The 23,588-nt window shown below is 48.4% G+C and overlaps 1 protein-coding gene across 4 annotated transcripts in view; it reads right to left on the bottom strand.

Annotated features, from left to right (window-relative positions):
• The window catches only part of POU2F3 (POU class 2 homeobox 3), an 81,326-nt gene that overhangs the window by 40,754 nt on the left and 16,984 nt on the right, over positions 1 to 23,588 (bottom strand). For 3 of the 4 annotated variants that reach the window (XM_075909801.2, XM_075909800.2, XM_006133637.5), the window contains 2 exons: positions 23,289 to 23,357; positions 6,451 to 6,485 (listed from right to left, as the gene is read on the bottom strand). In XM_075909801.2, coding sequence (XP_075765916.2) covers positions 6,451 to 6,485; positions 23,289 to 23,349 — 96 coding nt within the window. In that variant the 5' untranslated portion in view covers positions 23,350 to 23,357. Of the gene's footprint in view, positions 1 to 6,450; positions 6,486 to 13,144; positions 13,241 to 23,288; positions 23,358 to 23,588 lie in introns of those variants that run through there. The other variant, XM_025189897.3, reaches the window with a different exon arrangement.

Genomic DNA, 23,588 nt, shown 5'->3' with positions numbered 1-23,588 from the left:
AGCTTTGCTTTAGAGATTAGGGGAGGATTATCAAAAGCCCTGGGCACTGGCTGGTGTCATGGGACAATGCTTTACCCCGTCTTCCACTCAGAGCACGCTGAGTGCTTTGGAAAACGCAAGCCATCTGCATCATGGCCTCAAACCAGAGCATGGGACTAGGATTTAGAAGACCTGGGGACTAGTCTCTGCCCTGCCACTGGCCTGCAGGGTGACCATGGGCAAGTCCCTTCCTTCTGTGCCTCAGTTTCCCCATCTGCAAAAGTAAGGCTGGTGACACTGGCCTCTCTTTGTAAAATGCTTTGATATCTACTGACGGAAAATGCTAGATATGAGCTAACTATTATTAGTAGGTCTTATTACCCTTTGGTCACATCTAGCTGTGAGTGGATGCTACCTTTCCAATTCTACATCTCCACGCTATCCCCTCTTCCCTGTCTCATACGACCTACACTCAGGAGCGTATCGTCAATATTCAGAGGAGAACATAAACCAATAGCAAAACTCTGTTATTCCCAGCCCTGGATTTCCTGTGCATTCTGGAAATGTCACTTGCACTGTAAGCTCTTTGGGTAAGATAGTTTTTACATTTGTACAGCTTCAAACCCATCCTTAGCACTAAACAAATAGCATCTGATCTGCAGGGATTGGCTGCTCAGATGAAAGGCAACCAACATCACACCCTTTGACGCTATCTCCACGCTGCCCTGCTGCATCCATTGACCTTTCAACCCTAGTTCAGTTCTCGGCCCAGGTCCCAGAAAGCAATTTTGTCTCCAGAATTGACTTGAGTCAGAAGGATTAAGTCAAAGAGAAAATTCTCTTGCTGTGTGCAACAGCGCCCTCCTCCCCGAGTGCTTCATCACAAAAGTAACAACACAGCATCCCATTGATAGACCCTAAGCTTGCTTTGGAAAGTCCCTTGGCCAGGGACGGCCCATGAACCTAGGCAAACTAGACAGTTGCCTAGGGTGCCGCTGGCCTGGGCACCCGACGATGATGTCACGGGGCACACCGTGATTACGTCATGGCCATTGATGGCTGTGCAGGCGGAGGTGCCGATCGCGCCTTCTACCTAGGGTGCCAGCTGCCGCAGCCGGCCTCAAATCGCTCCTGCCTTTGGCTCCCACTAATAGGAGAAAGGGGAAATTGAATCTCCTGTTTGTTCAGAGACCTGTGTGTTTGTCACCCTCTGCCAAGGCGATACCTGCAGATCAGCTTGCCAGCGTATGAGAAACCAGTCATGCGGAGGCTGGTACATTCGTAGTGTACCACTATATCTACTGTGTATTACAAATGTATATAGCCTAACACTATACACTGGCTGAACCTCTCTAATCCGGCACCCTCGGGACCTGACCGGTGCCGAACCAGAGAATTTGTCAAACCATGGTAGGTCAATATTGTCTAGCAGCATTTCCAGCACTTCCACTGCTTACTGGCCTCTTAGATGACATTTAGGGGTAGATTAGAGCTAAAGAGCAGCACAGAGCACTGAGCGCCAGGACTGGGGGCTGTAAATAAGCTGTATGGGACTGTAGGAACCTGGGCCGTGCCCATGCTAAGTAAGGACATCTTGGTAACTAAACTCACGCTGGACCACAGATGTTGCCATACCAGAGTGCGCCAGACTAGAGAGATTCAACCTATATCATTTACACCACACATGCCCGCCCTCGAGCGGAGGAGGGCCAAAGTGGCATGCAGGTCATACCCTCTTCCAGAACTCTCAGCCTACACCCCAGAGCCCAGGTCCCAGAAAACCGTTTAGTCCCCAGAAGTGACTTTAGGAACCTCCCCACCACAAATACTTCATCACAAAATTACTACTCCAGCATTTCTTTAAAGACTGAGTATTGCCTGCACATTAAGACCCTGTAGGACTATGCATCACCGCGCTACCAGGAGTCTCCCACCACAACATGTGTGTGGAACATCTCCCCCAAGTTTCCCTAGGGTGCGGAGCGGATGCTTGGCGGGTGTATCGGTCTGACTTTGTGCTGCGTGCCAAGTGTCACCAAGGAAATTACGGCCAATCCTGTTTAGTTTGAGGAAGAAGCCATGTTTGCTGAATCACTCACTGAAACAGTTTGGGAAACATCCCACACCCCAGGGGAGAAAGTCTATTGCTGCCGGTTTCCCTTGGTGTAAACAGGAAGCAACCCGCATTAGTCGCTTTAGCCAAAAAGCCAAGCTAGACAGGTAGAGCAGGGGCTGCCAGTCTCTCTTTACACACACACACACACACACACACACACACACTCTCTCTCTCTCTTTCTCTCTCTCTCTCTCTCTCTCAAGCGAGGAGATGCCAGGATTAAGGTTGCCCACGAGAGGAGAAGATGGGTGGCTAAACCTCCCCAAACCCAGGGCTCCACCCAGGCTCTGCCCCAAGGCCCTGCCTCTCCCCCAAAGCTGGAGTGGACCCAGCTTGGGGCTGGCCAACAGTGACCCGGGCAGTGGGCAGCTTGGGATGACTGGTGGCCCGGAGCAGCTGGGGCAGGCAGGTGGGTGCTCAGGGCAGCTCAGTCCGGCTTCCTCCAGCTGTGAGAGGGCTTGGGGTTCTGGCAGTGGGGCGGGGGCTGAAGGGGCGGGGCTAGACGCTAGCTTGCCGCAAGGGGAGGGCTTCATGAGCTGCCCATGGAGAAGAAGCTTCAGATGATGTGCACCCAGAGCTCCAGATGAAGATGAGGACACGGCAGCTGTTCCAGTAAGCCCCGAGATGTGTTTAAGCTCCCGATAGCTTCAGCTCCAGTTTGAAACCCCGAACTGTGGACTAGCAGCGGAGACGCCACTCTAGGGGCTGACCCAACACCCACTGAAGTCAATGGAAAGATTTCCACTGACATCAGTGACTGCTGAATTAGTCCCTCAACGTCTAGGTGGGACTGGACAAAAATGTTACCCCCTTCCCTCGGCCCTCCTGCTCCAAATGGGAGTAAACTATGGATGGAACTGGAACAGAGAGAATCACAGAGCTTACAGATGTAACCACAATTGCCCTTGCTTTCATTGTGTTCGTCTGTATCAGAGAGGTACGGATCTCACCTGCATGTAAGAGCATTATTGGCTGGGTCATCACTGAGACTGAACTCAGATTTGAAAGGATAAGCCTTATCTACCGAGCTAGGCTATGTCTCAACTGCAGCCGGTATCCTGGAAAACCTCTGCCACGTCCAGGGAATGTGTCTGCTTTTTCGGAACAGTTTCTGAAAAAGTGGGTGCATTCTTTCAGCATCCCTGTATTCCTCATTGTATGAAGAATAAGGGATCTTGTGAAAGAGAAGGTTTTCCTCACATTTGTCCCTGTGAAAACAGGCCAAATGTCGGAAGAGCCTCTTCTGAGAAAACAAATGAAAAAGGTAAGCAAATTGCATATCTTTTTCTGAAAACCCTCCTGCAGTGTAGACATAGCCCTAAAGAACTTCCAAACTCTGCCCATGATGTGAAGCAGACAAAGAACCATGCTTGGTTAGCCTGGGTTGCCCACAGCTGTTAGTCACGCACATACACACATAGGCTGTGTCTACATTGGCACCCTTTTCCGGAAAATGGATGCTAATGAGACAAGTCAGAATTGCAAATGCCGCGGGGGATTTAAATATCCCCCGCGGCATTTGCATGAACATGGCTGCTGCTTTTTTCCGGCTCAGAATAAGGGATCTTCCAGAAAAGGCTGTATTTTCCGAAAGATCCCGTCTAGACTGGCACTTTTCTCCGGCAAAGCCCCGAGCCGGAAAAAAGCGGCAGCCATATTCATGCAAATGCCGCGGGGGATATTTAAATCCCCCGCGGCATTTGCCATTCCGACTTGTCTCATTAGCATCCCTTTTCCGGAAAAGGGTGCCAATGTAGACACAGCCATAGGGTATGTCTAGACTGCATCCCTCTGTCGGCAGAGGGATGCAGATTAGGCAGGTCGACATTGCAAATGAGGCAGGGATTTACATATCCCATGCCTAATTTGCATAAAAATGGCCACCGCGTTTTGCCAACTCAGCACTTTGTCTGCAAAAGTGGCAGTCTAGAGGGGGATCTGTTGAGAAAGAAAGCCTTTTTCGACAGATCCTGTAAATCTCCTTGCAGGAGGCATAAGGGATCTATCAAAAAAGGCTTTCTTTCTCAACAGATCCCCCTCTAGACTGCCACTTTTTGCCGACAAAGTGCTGAGTCAGCAAAACGTGGCAGCCATTTTAATGCAAATTAGGCGCGGGATATTTAAATCCCTGCCTCATTTGCAATGTCAACCTGCCTCATCTGCATCCCTCTGCCGACAGAGGGAGGCAGTCTAGATACGTAGCGGCCTGTTACCACTCTGGACTCTACCATGTTAGCAGACATGATTAAGCCCAGGACATTTCATCCGTTGCTTACATTGAAAGGACTTTGGTTCAGAGACTGGCTTTTGCTGGGTGTATATATACTCAGCAAAATGAAGCCATGATTTCAATCAAGACCTCTTGCATTGATGTTGCTAACACCATGAGATATCGGATGTGCAACTAAAAGCAAAAAAGCTGAGTTTTGTCCCACCTCTTGTTACAGACTTTAAATGTGCCAAAACATTGCCCCTGCATGTATATATTTTCATCTCGAACACGGGCCCTTTTCGGGAGAAGTAGAGTCTCTCTTGTTGAGAAGTGGCTTCCAAAACCTCATTTTTCCATATGTTCCCAATGAGGGATAAAAGGACAAGAATTCTTTTGAACTTCATGGAAAGCAAAATCTAATCAGCATCAAGCCACCAGAAAATAAAACAGCAAATAGCTTTGTGAAAACAGTCACAACAAAACGTTTCAAAAGTTTGCACAGTCCTGGTGACAACAGCGGACGAACGTACTACACAATGGGTCTCGTAAGGAAAACTCATCGGCTGCTCACTAAGCATGAGCAGGACATTTTTACTTCACGAGCTGTGGTCCAGACACTGTAAGATGGGCTCCAGGAAGGCACCATGGTCTGCCAAACAGCTTGCAGGATCGGGGCCCTAAAGATAATGAGCCATGCCCTTGCAACTTAGCCTTGGAACACCCAACCAGGATCTGCCATTTTTGTAGTCTTGCCATGGAGAAGGTTCACAATCCAGAACAATGTTGTACTTTCACTGCCTATTTCTATCTCGAGGGAACTTGCACTTATGACTAGTTATGAGCAATTCAGCTGATCTCTTTAGCTCACGGATGTTCCCTGCTGTCAGTTCTGGCGTCCACGGAGTCAGAGTCACAAGGCTTTTTGTTTGTTGCGTGGTTTTCCGATGGAAGACAACGGAACGTGTTATGACATCTTTGTTAGGGAGGGATTGATCCATCCAAACTCCGAAAAGACAAAGCAAACAAACAGATAAAATGGCCCGGGGCAAACCCCGCGGCAGAGAGAACGCAGTGGGAACGGGGAAGACACCAGAACAGCTCACCCAGCACCAGGGAGATGACTTTGCAAGTGACTACACAGTCCTAAAAGCTGAAGAACATGAAACTCAGAGGCAAGTGGGTCATGAATGCAACACCTGCTCAGATTCCTAATGACAGCTCTGAGACAGTCACCGCGTATAATGGCTTTCTCCTCCCCAACACAATGGCTAGAGGCCAGAGCTAACCTACATATCTTCCTCCTCCCACAGTTGACTAAGGAGGACCTGATCCAGAGTCCACTAAACTTGGTAGAGGTCTTCCCACTGGGTTCAGTGAGCTCTGGAGCAAGCCCTGTACCACTTTCTGTCGTCTCCCTGAGGAGCTGGGAATGACAGCGTGAGACGTGCTGACTTGACCTGCGTCTCCTTAGAGGTTTGATCTGGGACTCAAGATTCTGGGGGGCTTCTCATCACTGTCTCTCTGGGTAATCAGAGGTGCAGAGGGTGTCTCAGCTGCCATGGCTGCAGATACCACAACCAGACCCATTGACTGCAAAACAGCAGCAGGAGAGAATCCACCGACCTGGTCCAGAAGGATTCACTTATGTCTGGAAATAGCCTGCCCTGCAGATCTTCTTAAGGATCTACATTTATCTGATGTTCCTGCCCACTATTATCTTGCAAAGGGAAACCTGAGACTTTTCAGCAGGAAAATAATGGTGTTGACCAAGGTACTGCCAGAACCCAAACCACTCTCTCCAGGCCTGTTCCTTAAACTCAGGTGCATCAGCTCTGTGCCCTAGACACGTACGCCCTGGGTGAATGGCAGCTATATCACACACAATAGAACATCAATAGCACCCAGGAACTGAGGCTGCCTTCTCCCCAGCGGAACAAAAATCCCTTTCGTGTGGTTAAAACAAAGAGCATGTGGATTTAAATCAAACTTTAAATCAACAAAGTGTCTATGGGCTAGAAAGGCCAACGGAGAGATGTAGCATCAGGCATCCTGAGCCATGAGGGACAGTTCCTGGGAATCCAAGGAGATCAGCCGATGCACTGACCTGCCTTGCCAAAGGAGAGGAATGTTTGGTAGCTCTTACCTGTCTGTTAAAGTCCAGCCCATTTCGTTCATTTCCTACAACGAGAAGAATAAGAATGAATCTTGGGGAGGCGATAAGGTGGAAACCCCCCCCCCCCCCATCAGGCCTTGCTGCGCCCAGACCGGTCCAAACACACACGAAGACCTGCTTTTTCCCCACACATACAATTTAATGCAGGACAAGATACAGTAAGTGTGAGCAACAAAGGCAAGGGGACAGGATGGCAGGACGGAGGCAAGGTGACTATCGTGTGGTTACCAAGGGGTCGATTGTACAACTCGATGGCTCCCGAAGGTACCTAAATCTTTACTGGAATAAATAGAACTAGCTCTCAAGGGGAGCCCCACAGAGGCGGGCCTGGAGAAGGCAGCACCCTTAAAGGTTACCGAGGGAAGGTGTTCCTCTAGCTATCAGACAGCTAGAAGCAAGGGCAGAGAAGCTGTGGGAGAAGCGGGCACACAGGTGATGAGGGTGATGAGACCACTCACCTGTGATTCTTGGGAAGATTTGTGGTGCTGAATAATTATGGGAAATCTGAGGGACTGGAAGGGGGTTGTATTAAAAAGGCGACTGATTCAAAGGCCACTAGGCAAATGCAAGGGGAATCAGACAAGATCCAATCCGAAGACACAGCATAAACCCTCAAGCGTTTCCCTTGGATGCCGGAACCCACATCATCTCCTCAACCCTGAATTCCCGAGTTCATTGGAAGTTGGAATCCAAACCTGGACCTGAATTTTCAGCCACCCTCTGCAACGGCTTGAGCCAAACTTCCCAGATCAGGACCCCAAACTTTAGAGGGTTCAGTGCCTGGATCCTAATTTTCCAGTAAAGGCTCCTTTCTAAGCCATAGCTGCTGCCCTTCTCAGATTCACACCTTCTCCTGCTCATCTCCCCGCAAACGCAGACAGCTGCATCATGGCCCTCCCCTTTCTGTTGTGCTCCCTCAAGGACTTTACAAGCTCTCGGACTCAGTTATTTTACTGTAACAGACACTAGCTGGGAAGTGCTTAGGTTTTCCAAAACATCTGGGTTGAGATTTTCAAAAGGAGACTAGGGGGATTCGGCACCCACTGGAAAGTCAGAGGCATTTGGTGTCTAATGCCTTGTGGCTCCTTTGAAGAAAAGTTTGAGGTTAGGCAAAGAAACTTTCCTTCTATTGATTTGAGCCAATAACATAAGAACATAAGGCTGTACTGGGTCAGACCAAAGGTCCATCTAGCCCAGTAGCCTGTCTGCCGACAGTGGCCAGCACCAGGTGTCTCAGAGAGGGTGGACCAAAGACAATGATCAAGCGATTTGTCTCCCGCCACCCCTCTCCAGCCTCTGACAAACAGAGGCCAAGGACACCATTTCTATCCCCTGGCTAATAGCCTTTTATGGACCTAACCTTCATGAAATTATCTAGCTGCTCTTTAAACTCTATTATAGTCCTAGCCTTCACAGCCTCCTCTGGCAAGGAGTTCCACAGGTTGACTACACGCTGTGTGAAGAAGAACTTTCTTTTATTAGTTTTAAACCTGCTACCCATTCATTTCATTTGGTGTCCTCTAGTTTTTCTATTTATGGTACTATTAAATAACTTTTCTTTATCCGCCCTCTCCACACCACGCATGATTTTATAGACCTCTATCCTATCCCCCCTCAGTCTCCTCTTTTCTAAACTGAAAAGTCCAAGTCTCTTTAACCTCTCCTCATATGGGACCCGTTCCAAATCCCTAATCATTTTAGTTGCCCTTTTCTGAACCCTTTCCAAGGCCAAAATGATTTCCCAAGGTCTAATACTAAAAACCCACGTGTCTGTCTGGTTCCTGTCTACACAGGCTTGCACGATTGTCATCGCTTCGGAACATGATGCGCCTACAGTAAAGGAGTCTTGTTTGAAATCTAGGTTTGCCCAGCACCAGCCAACTGGAAAGAAAGCTTGCGGAGTCAGATTCCCTACGGCTGCAAAGCATGGCTACTCCGGGACCTTCCGAGGATCTCCCCTGGTTTCTCTCAGCTCAGCTCTTGGTGTTCTGCCAGATTCAGAAGGAACCTAACCCTCCCGAGCCTGAAACTCTGCTCCAGTGCTGGAACCCATCATTCCTAGACACAGTCTAAACCTGCCAGAGGGAGTCCACTCCACTTTAATCATGGAGGTGTGGGGCACTCAGGGAAAGCGCCGGTACTGAAACGAGGGAACGTCATGCTTTGAGATGGTCTTCTCCCACCCTAAGCCTGCTCCCCCCAGTTCCCTCTTTGAGGTGTGCTCGGGTGGAAGGAATAAGCATGGTGAGCTACTAATAACACATCAGGCGGCGCTCCAACCCCTCCCCCTGGTTCATCTGGCAACCAGCAAGTTTGCGGCTGCTTTGCATAGAGCTGGCACCAGCTCTGATGCGAGTTAGCCTGGGGCGGTTTCTCTAGGGATGGGATGGGAGAGCAGCAGCAGGATTCCGGCCGGATTTTTTGCCTGGAGTGTTTGGTTTACCCCCGAAAAGGCCAACACACATGGTCAGCTCACAAGCAGAGCAGCCCCGTTCGGGTCCCTGGCATCACCTTCCCCACCAGTGCAGCCCCCATGCAGGTACCCTCTGTCACCGTCACAACCCATGCAAAAATAAGCAGAGTAGGAATGACCGAACAGATCATGCTGGGAGGATAGGGAGTGGTACTGCAGAAGGAAGTCGAATAGGGTCTTAAAGGGATCAGCCTGTACCATAGAATCTCTAGGGATAGAAATTCCATGTCTGAGTAATAAGAATGTCGCAGCAGGAACCGACCATCTGACCAAGATTAGAGGGGTGGCCGTGTTAGTCTGAATCAGCAAAAGCGACGCAGAATCCAGTGGCACCTTATAGACTAACAGATTTATTGGAGCATAAGCTTTTGTGGGCAAAGACTCATGCATCTGACGAAGTGGGTCTTTGCCCACGAAAGCTTATGCTCCAATAAATCCGTTAGTCTATAAGGGGTCACAGGACTCCTCGTCGCTGACCAAGATTGTGACTGTGATTGTGAAATGCTTAGAGAGACGAGAGAGGTCACAAAGACAGAAAACCCTGTCTACACAGGCTTGCACGATTGTCATCGCTTCGGAACATGATGCGCCTACAGTAAAGGAGTCAATATGGGGGATTTCAACCACCCCCATATTTCTACGACTGACCATGCCACTGCGGGATGTGCTACAGAGATAACATTTCTAGACATCAGTAATGGCTCCTTCTTGGACCCACAAGGAGAGAGAGAATTCTTGATTTAGTCCCAAGTGGCCCACAGGTGAATATAACTGAACGACTCGGTAATATTGACCATGATGTATAAATTTAATGTGCCTGGGGTGGGGGACGTGAAGATACCAAAGAAATCCACCACAGCAGTCTTGAATTTTTTAAAAAGGGAGCTACACAAAAATGAGGAGGCTAGAAACATGGACATTAAAAGGAACAGTCACAAGAATGAAATGCCTGCAAACTGCATGGAAACTTTTTAAAAACACCATAATACAGGCTCAAACTATATAGGGCTAAACAATCATTTTCATTAAAAAAGTAAGAGGATGAAAATGCCACCCCTGGCTAAACAACAGAGTAAAAGAAGCAGTTATAGATAAGAAGGCATCCTTTAAAAATTGGAAGTCAAAGCCTACCAAAGAAAATAGAAAAGACTCTAACTTCTGGCCAAGTGTAAAAACATAATCAGCGAGCCCAAACAAGAATGTGAAGAGCAACTAGCACAAAGCACAAAAATAACATCCCTGCCCATCGTGGATAATAGCCAGTGCCACCAGCACAGCTCACGTATGGATCATGTATGGATCACCAGTGTAACCATTATAAACCAGTAGAACTCCCCCAGTAAGAATTTTTAGCACGAGCTCTAGAGTCTGACTTGCTTTAAGCATCACCCGGACAGATACCATTGGGCCTGGAAGGGCAAGTTTCCATTACACCACCCCATATCATTGGGGTTCAGCCCTGACCCAGGGAAGATACCCACCAAAGGGCAAGAGGGAAGCTCCATTTTCATGGCCCTTTTCATCCTTGTTTTCTGTTGAAATGGCCAGCAAAAGGGGCTAGTTAGTACTCATTGCGGTGGGCGATTTATTGCATGGCCCAAGACTCACCAAATCAGTTCATGTAGGCCACTGAAAAGCTCTCAGGAGGAGGAGGATGCTTTTGAATCCCCATCTTCTTCCACCAACTGCCATTGGTAAGCAGACAAGAATAACTTCTCCAACAAGAAACTATGGACCAACAGTGGCACAGGGAACCACAATGATGTGACAGTCACCAAATTCAGCTACTGACAACTGGTGATAGGCCAGCTTTAGCCGCAGGAAGTGGAGGATGTGGCATTGGGTTTAGAAGACAGCCCATAATGCAGAAGGCATATACTGCTTGCTTAGTATTAGCACCAGAACAGTTATCATATAATTCTATTTGCGGTGCTTAGTCCTGCCGTGAGGGCAGGGGACTGGATGGGATAACCTCTCGAGGTCCCTTCCAGTTTAGTGTTCTATGAAACACGAGCTGGCCAACAATACCTTGATGGCAGAATACTGCTCCCCCAGCACAAGGCCTCGTACTGCTTGAATGTTGCCAAAACTGTGTTTTGAAACATTAAGATGCGCTGGAGACTAGCCCTGTGAATTAGGGGTACGTAGGTGCGAAAGGATGGGCCCCCGACCTGGGAACGGTGTAGATTGGATGCAGATCAGAGAGCATTGTCAGCACTAGGTTCAAATTCCATGACACCAAAATGGGAGAAATCTGGCAAGATCAAAAGATTCCCACCACCTTGGGGCCACAATAACATCCTGCCACATTTGAACTGGAATGGGGTTGTGATGAATGGGAGGGGTAATATCCTTTGGTGCATATTCCACCCATTCAGTTACCTACAGTCTTTTCACAGTGGTTAACTCTAGAGACTGAGTCCTAATTGTCTTGCCTGTCAGAGTTCAAACCATAGAGACCCCCCAGGAATGGTAGGGAAGCAGGAAGCGAGTTGGCAGGAAGATAGGAGAGCCAATGGAAACAGAGTGGCTAATCCCAGACACAATGCTATTCACCCACTATCCCAGGCTTCCCGCGGGTGGCTGGGTTGCGTCCCGTTGCATTGGATCATGCCATGTGAGGCAGAGGGCCTGCTGAGGGAAATTCTGAGACTGTTTCCCTATTAAAACATAAGGTCAGTTGCTGCTGACTCCGTGGGTCAGTCCGTCTTTCCTCCCTTTCCCCTTTCACAGTGAAGTAGGCGGGCAAGGTCTACGATATGGCTCACAGGCAGAGACGTTTCATTGGCAGAATGTCTCTGTTCCTCTTTGCAAATGGAGAAGTAGAGGTGGCAGCCAGCTCTCATGGCAACAGGGAGAAAAGAGATCAAGAGTGTTTTTGGCAAGACAATACAAGCTTCTGACACACGAATCGGTCTGACAACATCTTCTTCTGAGACCATGCGCTTTTCATCCACAGGGGGCATCCATGTGTCAAGGAAGCAGCCTACTAGAGGTGTAGACAGAATAAACTCCCCCCAAACCTAAATTAACTCACCCTCCTTTTGAGTCAGCTGTACAGAATGGAGGGGGATTTGGCCACCAGGAAAATTTGGATCTGGACTGCACACTGATGCAAAATTAAAACTGTATAAGGAGAGGCTGGGGAATTTATAGGGGGAAGTGATTTTCCATTGCTGCTCTGGAGAATTACATTCTGTGCAGCTGAACAATAAAGAGGAACCATGTCAGGTAAGGAATAATGCTAGACAGACATTAAGTGTGCTAGCTGCAATTATTTATACAGTAAAATGCCATTACAGCATCATACAGATGCAGTAGAAAGAAAATTAGGCAATGGTATGATTTATAAATTGGAAAAAATTGTTAGGAAATTGGCTTGCTCACATTAATTGACTGTCTATTGATGAGATTGTCATGTCGACTCACAGAATATTCAATGCTCACTCAGCAGTGGGGAAGGAAAAAAGTCCAGCAGCAATCATTAGAGCTATAAATGGCATTAGAGCCAGATGACAGAAAGGAGCAAAACCTCTTAGCTGCATTGAAAAGGACTTGTAGAGTGCATCTACACTGCACCTGTAGCTTGAAATAAGCTATGCAATTTGAGGTACGCAAATTGCGTAGCTTATTTCGAGTCAATGTTGAAATAGCATATTTTGAAATGTGGCGCTGTCTACACAGCACTTACACCAAAATAAATTGCTATTCTGAAACATCCCGAGAAATGAGGTTTACGGGGTCATCAGAATAGCGAGTTGGTTATATTTTGAAATAAGTGGTGCACTCAAAAGATGCGGAATACCTCCGGTATCCGAAATAGTGCTGCAGTATAAATGTAATGTTTTATAAGCATCAAGTTAAAAGTAACGGAAAAAATAATGGGCTACTATTTACAGTTACAAATACATTTGATGATCAAAATGAAAAGAATTATAAAAGTCTAGTAGACTCCTGGGTATTTACACTGTTTTTGCATCTCACTCTACTTGAACAATTCACAGAGTTTATGATCAGATGTGACCCACACTTGCATAGAAACAGGCCGCAGATTCTATCTTCTGATTGCACCAAGACCATCATACTTGTGGCTGAATTAACACCACCATCTAGCTGACATACAGTATGGTCCACCATGGATCTCAAAGCACTTTAGACAGGAGGAGCAGAGCAGTATTACCCCAACTTTACCAATAGAGAAACTGAGGCACCAGGTGGTGTCAGGACTTGCTCAAGATCAGAGCAGTCCTATGGCAGCCCATCGTCTCCCCCAGAGCATTGCTCTAAGCCAAGGCAACCGAGTATCGAGATGACAGTCACAGTTGGTGCAGGAGCTAACTGTCACTCCCTGCCGTTCCGTTTTCTGTTCTCATGCCTTAGAACAAAGAGACTATGTTTGAATGGCTTATGCATAAGGGAATGGTTGTTTAAACAAACGTGCACAAAAACATCTCTGTACATATTCAATTTTTGTAAAAAGTTCATTTATTCATAACCTACATCTGGGGCCAAATTTGACCCAACCACTCCTTGAACATACATTATAAATTCATTGGGGGGAAAGAAAAGGCCTATTATTATGCTATTGCACAGTGTCTGACACAGTGGGCCATCTGGAGCTTGAGGTCTCTGGATGCTAGTAGAATACAATAAGTAACCGTTCTAATAAAGGGTTGGAAATTGGCTGCCACACAATACTGCTCTATCAGACATAAGAGCTTCTCAGGGGTAGCGGAGTTAGTTTGTAACAGGAAAAACTTAAAAAACAACGAATAGTCTAGTAGCACCTTAAAGACTAACAAAACACACCAGTCAGGGTTGTTATTAGGTGGACTGTGGTAATGCTTAGGATTCCCCATTACTCCAACCCATCTGATGAAGTGGGTTTTATCCACGAAAGCTCATAGTTCTATATATTTTAGTCAGTCTCTAAGGGTACGTCTAAACTACATGGCTCCGTCGACGGAGCCATGTAGATTTGTTTTTTTGGCAAAGGGAAATGAAGTCGCGATTTAAATAATCGCGGCTTCATTTAAATTTACATGGCTGCTGCGCTGAGCTGACAAACAGCTGATCAGCTGTTTGTCAGTTCAGCACACTAGTCTGGACGCTCCCCAGTTGAAATGAAAGCCTTTTATCAACATCCGCGGTAAACCTCATCCTATCAGGCATAACGGGGATGTCGATAAAGGGCTTTCAGGTCGGCGCGGGAGCGCCCAGACTAGCATGCTATTTGTCAGCTCAGCGCGGAAGCCATGTAAATTGAAATGAAGCCGCGATTATTTAAATCGCGACTTCATTTCCCTTTGCCTACAACCCTCATCTACATGGCTCCATCGATGGAGCCATGTAGTTTAGACACAGCCTAAGGTGACACAGGACTACCTGTTGTTTTTAAAGTTACAGACTAATATGACGACCCCTCTTACCTGCAGTTACTTCACTTAACAGAGAAGATTCTCTCCTTCTGTGCTCAGCGGCGGAGTCTGATCCTTAATGGCTAGCAGAGAGCATCCTCCGTGTAAAGAAAAGTCAACTGGCATCAAGCGGCCTACACCTAGCTCCTACACCAACTGTCCCATATGCATCATGGCGGCATGCTGGGAACTGGATGGCATTCACCAGTGCTACACATATGGCCCACAAGGGTGTGTCTACACAGCAAAGTTATTTCGGAATAATGGCCGTTATTCCAAAAAACCTATGCGAACGTCTACCCAGTCGTTCCATTATTTCAAAATAATTTTGAAATAATGGATGGCTTATTCCGTCCGACTTTTGTAAACCTTATTCCACCTTTTGTAAACGCCTCTTCCAAAATAGCTATTTCGAACTAAGGCACGTGTAGACGCTCCCCTTCTGCTATTTGGAAAATATCTCCTCACCACGGCCATTCTACGTTATTCCTTCTGGGGCTCTAAATCGAGTTAGCACGTCTATATTAGGGACTCATTTTGAGGGTTCCCCGCAGTGTAGACGTGCTATTTTGAAATAAGCGATTTCAGAATAACTATTTCGGAAGAGCTTATTCCGAAATAACTGTAGACGTAGCCCTAGAGACCATACGCAGTTGGTGTAAGTTAGAGTAGCAGCTAAATCTGCTCTAATTTATGATCGGGGCTGAGCTAGACCAAATGTGCCAGGGAAAGCAGGGAGGCATAAGTTGGAGGCCCCTGCCACGTCCAGGCCTTCTCAGTGCAAGAGGTAGCCTGGCTCCCAGTTTCTAGAGCCAGCGCAATGAGTTTAACATGTCGGTGCGCGGAGCAGCTAGCTCACAAAAACGACACCGAGTGCCTCTCTTGCTGTGTGGAACAGGGATGCCTTGCTGATGAATAACCTTATTGGCTGGAGTGGTCTGTCTTGTAGCATGCCTCTAAAACGTCCTCCTCCTTCATGGGACCAGTTGACAGAGCGCAGGGAGATGCACCCAGGAGTGAGGCCACAGGGCAGCAAGGAGCCGGAGAGACAGATGCTTCCCTCCCATGTTATGCAGGCTGCAAAGGCAGGAGAGGGAGTTGCCTAGGACAGGGCAGCCAGGAAGACAGGAGGGCAAAGGGGTGAGCAGATGGTAGGCAGGGGAGAAGATGAGGTGAAATAACAGGGAGGAAGCTAAATGAGGGGCAGCATGAGACGTGAGACACCGGACAGAGGTAGGCAGAACATTCAGTAAGACCTTGCAGCCTCTACCTCATACTCACAAAGCCATGCCGGGCCTACATCCCTGGTTGCCATCTTGGAATCCCCCCCCCCCCCCCCCAGCTTCGATGTAAGAAACATGTTAGGGGTGAGGGCGGCCCCTGGGATTCTCAAGGAAGTTGGGCAGGGCTTCCGGAGTCAATTCACAAATGACCCAACAGACAAACCTGGAGTCAGGCTGATCTACCTGGGCAAGAGGCTAGCGCGGTGCATTTGAACTGAGCAATGCAACTGGAGCAATACCCCTCCTCCCCCGCACACCCCGCGCCTCGGCCCGGCGCTGAGATGCTTCCCAGGGCCTCGTTTTGGTGGCGCTGAAACCGTGGCGGTCGAAAACCCATTTCAGTTACACCCGAGCCACTCTCCTCTCTAGACAAACGCCTCAGCAAATGCCTGTGGCCACAATCCTTCCCTGCTAGATAGGCGCACAGTCTCCCCATGAGGAGAGGAGGGAGACGGGGTGAGGGGGTACACGCCGGATCCAGAAGGGATCCGGGGTTGGACTGGTTCCTATGGGCAGCATTTTGCTTGTGGAGTCAGAGGTGTCTGGAAGAAGACAGAGGCCAGCGGGCCTGCCTTCCAAAACCTCCCTGCTTTCCATAGAGCTCCAAACAGGGTGCCCTCACCCCTCCGATAATGTCCTGATTAGAATAAAAGCCGCCTTTGTTCCCCCTCCCTGCTTTGGTCCTCTCCCCTCCTTAGCATGTAAAGCCCCCTAATCACCTTCATTTGAATTTCAAATAACCCCCCTCCCGAGCCTCTCCCCACACCCCAACTGCCTCCAAGCTGGGCATATGGAAATTTCTCCTGCCTTCGACCCAGCTGCACTATGGAAATCAGCAGCCGTATGCAAATCCCAAACAGGCCCCAGCGCCATAGCAACCAGCTGCTTCCAGGCTGCCTTCGTTTTATCTGGGCCCCGCCCTGGGGCTGCTCCATGCGCTGTGGGGGAGAGGCAGGAAAGCTCAGGGGGGTGCTGGTGGGAATTGTTAGGTGGGTGAGCAAAGGTCTGGAATGAGTCCAGCTGGGGTTCCCCTGCCCTGCCGCACCCGGCCCTGCCTCCCCATTTCAACCCTGCCCCAGTGGGGAGATGCTGGGTTAGTGCCCCCGGCCTTGTGAGCCACGGAGGCAGACAATTAGCACCCCAGGTGTAGTGGGATGTTGCACTCTGCCCGGCTGTGCACTGAGAACCCACCAACTCATTTCACATCAAACCCTGTCCTGCCACCTGGGAGTAACGCTATGAGAAGACGGTTCCCGTGGCCTGCATTCAACCCCTGTCCTAGAGGTGAAAAGCCCCCATCCCCACCCAAGGAGTCTGGAGCCAATTACCATTCAATTAACCGTTATTGGAAATAGCTCCCCGCAATGGCCAGGCCCCCATTATGCTACGTGCCACACAAATATGAAGGGGATGTCTGCACTGGTTTTGTGGAGATGTACCTTCCCTGCCTTCGGCTGAGCCAGCTGGATAAAAACAACAGAGTAGCCACAGTCGCATGGCTAGCAAGACAGGGCAGTGCCTGACCACGTTCCTGAGGTCAGGGGTCAGGAGTGTGGGAAGCTGGCAGACGATATACTGCTATTTTAATGCACTAGTTTGAGCAAAGCTAATGTGCGTACATTTTCCTGAGCTGGCAATTCCACCTCCAGCCCCAGGACAGGCGTAGCCGTAGGGAGAGACAGTCCCCGGTCCAGAGAGCTTACGCTCTAACTAGACAAAAGAAGGGAGAAAGGCGGGGGTTTTTGCACCCATTTTACAGAAGGGGAAATTGAGTCACAGAGATCATCTGACTTGCCCAAGGACACACAGAAAGTCTTTGGCAGAGCTGAAGACTGACCTAAGCTCCCCTGTTCTCTTTGACAGACCCTCTAGCCGCTAAGCAACCAGCAGAGTTGGTCGAGATTAGCGCATCAAGTCCAAAAGCAACGAGTGCAGACACTAGAGAGGGGGAGAGCTTTTGCTTGCAAAGTTTTTGCCTGGTGCAATGGCTTTGGTGGCCGAGGCTTCCTCCCATCTCAGGAACTGCCTCCAGTCTCCTGCTAGTGACGTTTGGGTGAGAGTCACCCTTGCGGCCGACTGACTGGGGACCACGGACGTGAAGCTCTCTAGCTGCGGTGGCGACAACTCACATCCTCTGCCGATGGGCACAGAGGAAGACCTGTAACCCACCCTGGGAAGGGGGAGGATGCTGGTAGGAGGCCAGGATAGGATCCAAGAGGGAAAAGAGAGGTTCGCAAATCAAGGGAAACAGGCTTGAAGTGCAGCTGCAATCAACTAGCCTTTGATGGGAGCTGGGGTGCTCAATTGGACGGACCTTTGCTTGGGCTCTTGGAAGCGTCTGGTGAGAAACCCAAGACACACAGGTTAAGCGTCTCAGCATGCGGCCTAAGTCAAGTCCTCAGAGTGAACCAGGGAAGCTAGGACTCCTGCCTTCCAGGCCGGTGATCCAGCAGGCAGCGGCTGAGTCGCTGCATTTCACAAACCTGGGTGATTGTTTTTAGGGCTTTTCCCTCCCCTGGAATCCAGTCTCAGCCCAGCTGCACAAACCCATCCTGAGAGCTATGGCCTGTCCAGGAGGGCTGTACAGGGCCTGAGGCCTGGCCACACAGATTGGCGTTGTGTTGCCCTAGGATGCCCACACGTTATGCGCGCCCTGGTCTCCTGCGAGGCTGTACAGCTCCTCACTTGCCCACAGCAGGGTGGGGATGGAAGATGTTCCCAGTGCCTGCAGCCATTCTGTTGCTGACAGTTGCGTTTGAAGTGTTTCCCTGTTGCGCTTCTGTTTAAACCTTGGCTTCCCACCCTCACCCCAAGTGAGCGGCAGTGAAATCTAACTAGCAGCTCTGCTTGGTGCGACTGGAGGTTCTGATCAGAGCAGATAACACAGCCCAGGCCAAACTGGGGAGAGGCACACCTAGTCTTTTCATTGCACCGGGTACGGAGAGTTTAGGCAGCCCTTGGATTCGGCAGCTCTCTGCTTGCTGGCGTGGAGAGCAGGAGTGAAGTCAACCCCCATGTTTGCTGGCATGGCTTGTGTCAATTCTCCCTGTATGAACTGGGCTCAGAAAAGGGACAGGCAAGAAAAGGAGGAACCGAGAGAGCAACACTTTCATAATTCCTATGGCTGGAGTGCAGCTGGCACCGACAGCTGCCTCTCCCCAAATACTGGTGAGATCCAGCACCTCAGCACGGCTCCCAGCGAGGATCTCCTGGTGCGAGGTGCAGGCACGGCCAGCGGGAGAGACACGCCGAGAACACACCATGCGTCGCCGCGCAAACAGGAAGGGGACTTTCAAATTTCGAGAAGAGCGCACGGGCGGGTCTTGGTCACCTCAGCGGAGTCCCAACACAGGACTAGCAAGGCCAGAACAGGGCATTGTGGGAAGGGTGCCAGAGGCCAGTCCGGATGCAGTACTACACCACGGTGTCCACACCGGTACCCCTGTGCACTATCTAGAGCACAGCAAGAGCTACATGTCTCGCGGAGGTGCTTAACCTGGAGCGCACAAAGCGCCTTGCCAGGGTGAACACCGCGAAAGTTACAAAACTGAGGGTTGATTTACTGCGCAGCAACTTGCCAGTGGGGACGTGGCCTTAGACGCTCCATTCTTTCATGCCTCCTTCTTCCTCCCAGGGTACATCTACACTGCAACACTATTTCAAAACAACGAGCGCTATTCCGTAATCACTTAGTCCGCGTCGACACAGCTGGCAGTTATTTTGAAATAATGTCGAAATACGGTCAAGCTGGAGGACTTCTTACTCCGGCTCCTGTAACCCTCATTGTACGAGGAGTGAGGGGAGTCGGAGTGCTCTATTTCGAAAGAAGTGCTGTGTAGACGGGCCCAATTTCGAAATAAGCTACGCAATTGACGTAGCTCAATTTGCGTCACTTATTTTGAGGTAAGCCACCCAGAGACACCATCTCTCAGGCCAGACCAACAGATCCAGCACAGCAGAGGGGTCTATCGCCATGACTAACCCCCATATTTTCGTTTTCAGTTATCTATCCTTCCCTTCCCCCCTGCTCATTTCAGGATTACGATGAGTGCCTTACAGAGAAACACACGGGAAGACCTCAGCCCAGCTGGACAAGGCTGTATACATTCATTCCAGTAGAGGAGAACAGGGCTCCAGTAGGTGCTAGACATACACACAGTAAGAGGCAGGGCCAGCCCCGATGAATTGACCATATACCACAGCCTTCATTACCACAGGGCACACCACTGGATTCGGAGGGATCACTCCTGGAAGCTGGGAGTAGGCAGCATCCAGAAGAAAGGCAGACACTACATTAATGTAGATGTTTCACGTGGAAGGATGGTCCAGTGTTTAGGGCGTGAGCCTTGGTCTTGGGAGACTCAGGCTTAATTCTTGGCTCCATCACAGATGGCTTGAGTGAGCTCAGGTAGGTCCCCAGGGGTACATTGACACTGCAGCTAGAGGTGTAAGTTATAGCTCAAGGAGATGTACACACACTGCCTTTAGCTGAGTGAGCACGCTCCCGGTAGGTCTACACTGCTCGCTGCTGTAAGGTGTTGAGCACTAAGGGGAGCTGAAGATGCACCCGAGCGGCTGAATGTAACACTAAGTTGGTTGACATTTCTATCGATTTTTTTGTCTTTTAGGATGTAGGGAGCAGGAAAGGACTCTTTTCTAAAACAAAACAGTCTCATCCCCAACTGTTGACATTGTCACAACGGCTCCTCTTGGGTCAAACCTGTCATGCCTTTTCACTAACTCAAACTTCAAAGCTTTGTATAAATAGCACCAGTTTCTGGAGACAAAAATGTACTAACTTCTTTGGGGGGAAACAGAACATTTTTTAAAAAAAATTTCCCCTTTTTCAAAGAGAGTCCATTAGACACACTTTGAAATGAAAACTAATTAATAAGTTAATACTTTGTGTTTCCCCTCTGTGAAAATAGGTCATCATATTTCCACCAGTTCTGGTAACACAGGGAAAAGTAATGAGTTATGTTTTGTTGACAATTCCCATCAGAGCCTTTAGCTTTGTTTTTTAGATCTAGAGCCAGATCTACGGAGGTATTTGAGTGCCTGAAGAGGCAGATACATGCCTAACCTGCTTTGGCACTCCAGAAAACCCCAGATGTCTAACTCCCATTAAAAGCCAATGAAATTAAATGCAGTTCATACTAGGCACCTATCTGTCTCTTTAGATGTTTGTAAATCTAGCTCTAGAACTTTTCTATTCTTTTATAGTTACAGCATTTGCAGCTTGGTAACTCTTGCTGGGAGGAGACAAGATTCCTGGGGGGGGGGGGGGGGGGAGAGAGAGCTGTTTGGTTTGTCCTAACTTATTTGATTTTTTAAAAATGGAAGAAAACCAGCCCTCGATCATCAGCCTTTCAAAGGGGAATTCTCCATTGGAGCTTGTAAACAAAATAGGTTACTATTACGAATTGCAATAGTTCTGCCCCGACAATATGAATCATTTAAAATAATATGAACTTTCCAGGAAGTTCAGTAAATGTGTCTGGTTATTTATTAATTCACGGGATAACAGTTTCTTAAAAATAATATATGGGACTAGATCCCTTCAACTGGCTTAAATCCACTGGCATCAGTGGCTAGAGATTTGACACACAAAACTCAACCCAAAAGTGTGATCCTATGCTGAGGCCCCGTACATTCCATTGAAGTTTGGGAGGAAGGGAAGGGAAGGGAAGAGATCTTAGCAATTCATAGGATCTAGGCTTGAGTGTTTATGATAGCTAGGGCAAAGGCCTTGGGGATAATACCATGAAGCTAGAATTTCACTGCAGTATCTGCTCACATGTTGTCACACTTTCTCCCTTGTTCGCTCACTTCTGAAGTTCCTGAACTATCAGGCAGCCACAGAGGTTAAGAAGAGTCTTTAAAAAAACCTAACAACCAGTTTGTGGCTTCCGATGGAACAGACGCATTTCCTCCACAACTGACTTTACTGACTTTTATTTCTCTGCACGACTTCAAAGCCCTTAAAGCAGTATTCCCGCCGATCCAATTATTCATTCATGTTTAAAACAAAGGTGCTTTACCTGTGAGCATTCCAACTCATCACTATCAGAACCAGCTAGTTTCTGGCTTAAATACAGCTAGTTACTAAGCCAGTTTAAAATGCATGCATTGTGTCTAGTGAGGCCAATTCTGATCTCAGCTCTGCAAGTTTCCTATCAGTAACCCCACGGACTTCAACAGAAACTACTCCGCAGTTAACCAGATACAACAGGTCCCATCACTACATAAAGAATTGATACTAGAAAGAGCACTTGAGTCATGTAATGAGCTATGGGTCCCCAGGCTTGAAACAATTAAAATGAGATTACGGTTATCTTCCAGGAATTAAGAAATATGGGGACAGAGTTTCACAAGAGTTCAACTCCCATGTAAGCACCAAAATAACTGGCCAGATCAGGAGCACATTGGGCGTGTGATTGTTTGGAATATTTAGCCCTCCCTGTGAGCATGGAACACTTACAAACCTAGCTCTGAATTCTTTTCAAAATCACCAGGGAAATCCGGGCATTAGGATTTTTGACATGGGCTTCAGTGGAGTGAGGATTCTGACTGTCCTCTTCTATGTAGAAATTTGCGATGACTAAAGGAGGCAGTTCTGGCTACCCAGAAATGTCCCAGGTCTGAATTCTAATATCTAAATAAAGGGCTAGTTCACATCCTATTAAAATGTATTGAAGATGATTTGGCTGTTCCAAGATGATCTCATCTTCCCCACGTCTTTTTAAATTGAGGACATCGGAACAGCCATGAAGTCGCTGTTTTGTTGCAATGTGGGCAGAGATTTTTCACTGCCTTCAGCGGCAAACGAGCTCGGCACAACACATGCTCCTGGGTTCTGAAAATCTTTTTAAAATTTTGGGCCCAGATTTTGACGCCTGCGTGGAAGAGGAGCCCTTTTGAAAACCCAGCCCCAGTTGTGAGCGCCACCCACTTAAAAATATGAGCCAGAGCTCTTTGGAATCTTTCTCCGTAAATCCCTGATCCAATGCCAATTATAGTCTATCAGCGCCTGCTTGAATATTGCAAAAGATGAAAGCAACGCATCCGGTATATTGCAGACTTTTCTCCAGTGGGACTAGAGGATTTGGCACAAAATTGTGCTACATTTGCATCCAAAACAGTTAACCCTAAGGTCCCATTCATCGGCACTTCTTATTCAAGGAGCACTGGAGTAAAATGACTGCCGTACTAATCCTTATAATAACTTTACAGATTCCAAGTGGCATATACATCAAAGAGGAATGTGACCCTGGGAGTTTTATATGAGGAAAGGCTTCTAAACAGGCCCGGAAATACAATAAAGACCTATCTGCGTAAGGCTGGGTGCTTCAAGAATCTATTAATATTATTAACCCAGTTGACCATCTGTTGGGTCTATTTCAGTGCTCAATCATGACGAGCATTACTGAGTTTTCAGCTGGTCGCAGTGATTAAGCAACGATCTTTCATTCTGATCCAGGCGTGAGCTCCATTCTACCCCAGCGCAGATTCTTGATCAACACGCCAGCTGGTGTGAAGAGTCCGACGCAAAGCACAGAAGGTACTGTCCAGGCACTGTTTCATGCCTCCCCCTGCTAGCCCCCCGAGGCCGGGAATGGAGGGAGGGTTTCTTACCTGGTTCCACTTGGTCAGGTTCATTCCGGGCTTCTGTGGAGTCTGCCACCTCGCTACTCATCTTGAGAGCTGAAAAGAAGTCACAACTGATTTTAATATCAGGTCACAGACCCAGGCAACAGGCACATGTGGGTTTCCACCGAACAACACGAATCCATGTGTAATTACAATAAACCATCAGACTTTCAAATGCTCTCTTCCTCAGCATAGAATATTCATCAGCTCCAAAGACGCCTTTTCCCTTCGGTTGCTCGCCACAGTTCCCTCCTTTCCTTCCCCCTCCACAATACACCGCTGGCC

Source organism: Pelodiscus sinensis, chromosome 25, assembly GCF_052426305.1.
Source record: "Pelodiscus sinensis isolate ZL-2025 chromosome 25, ASM5242630v1, whole genome shotgun sequence".
NCBI classification, from domain to species: domain Eukaryota; kingdom Metazoa; phylum Chordata; order Testudines; family Trionychidae; genus Pelodiscus; species Pelodiscus sinensis.
Note: the sequence above shows the minus strand (reverse complement) of the source record. Positions and strands in the feature narration are given on the sequence as shown.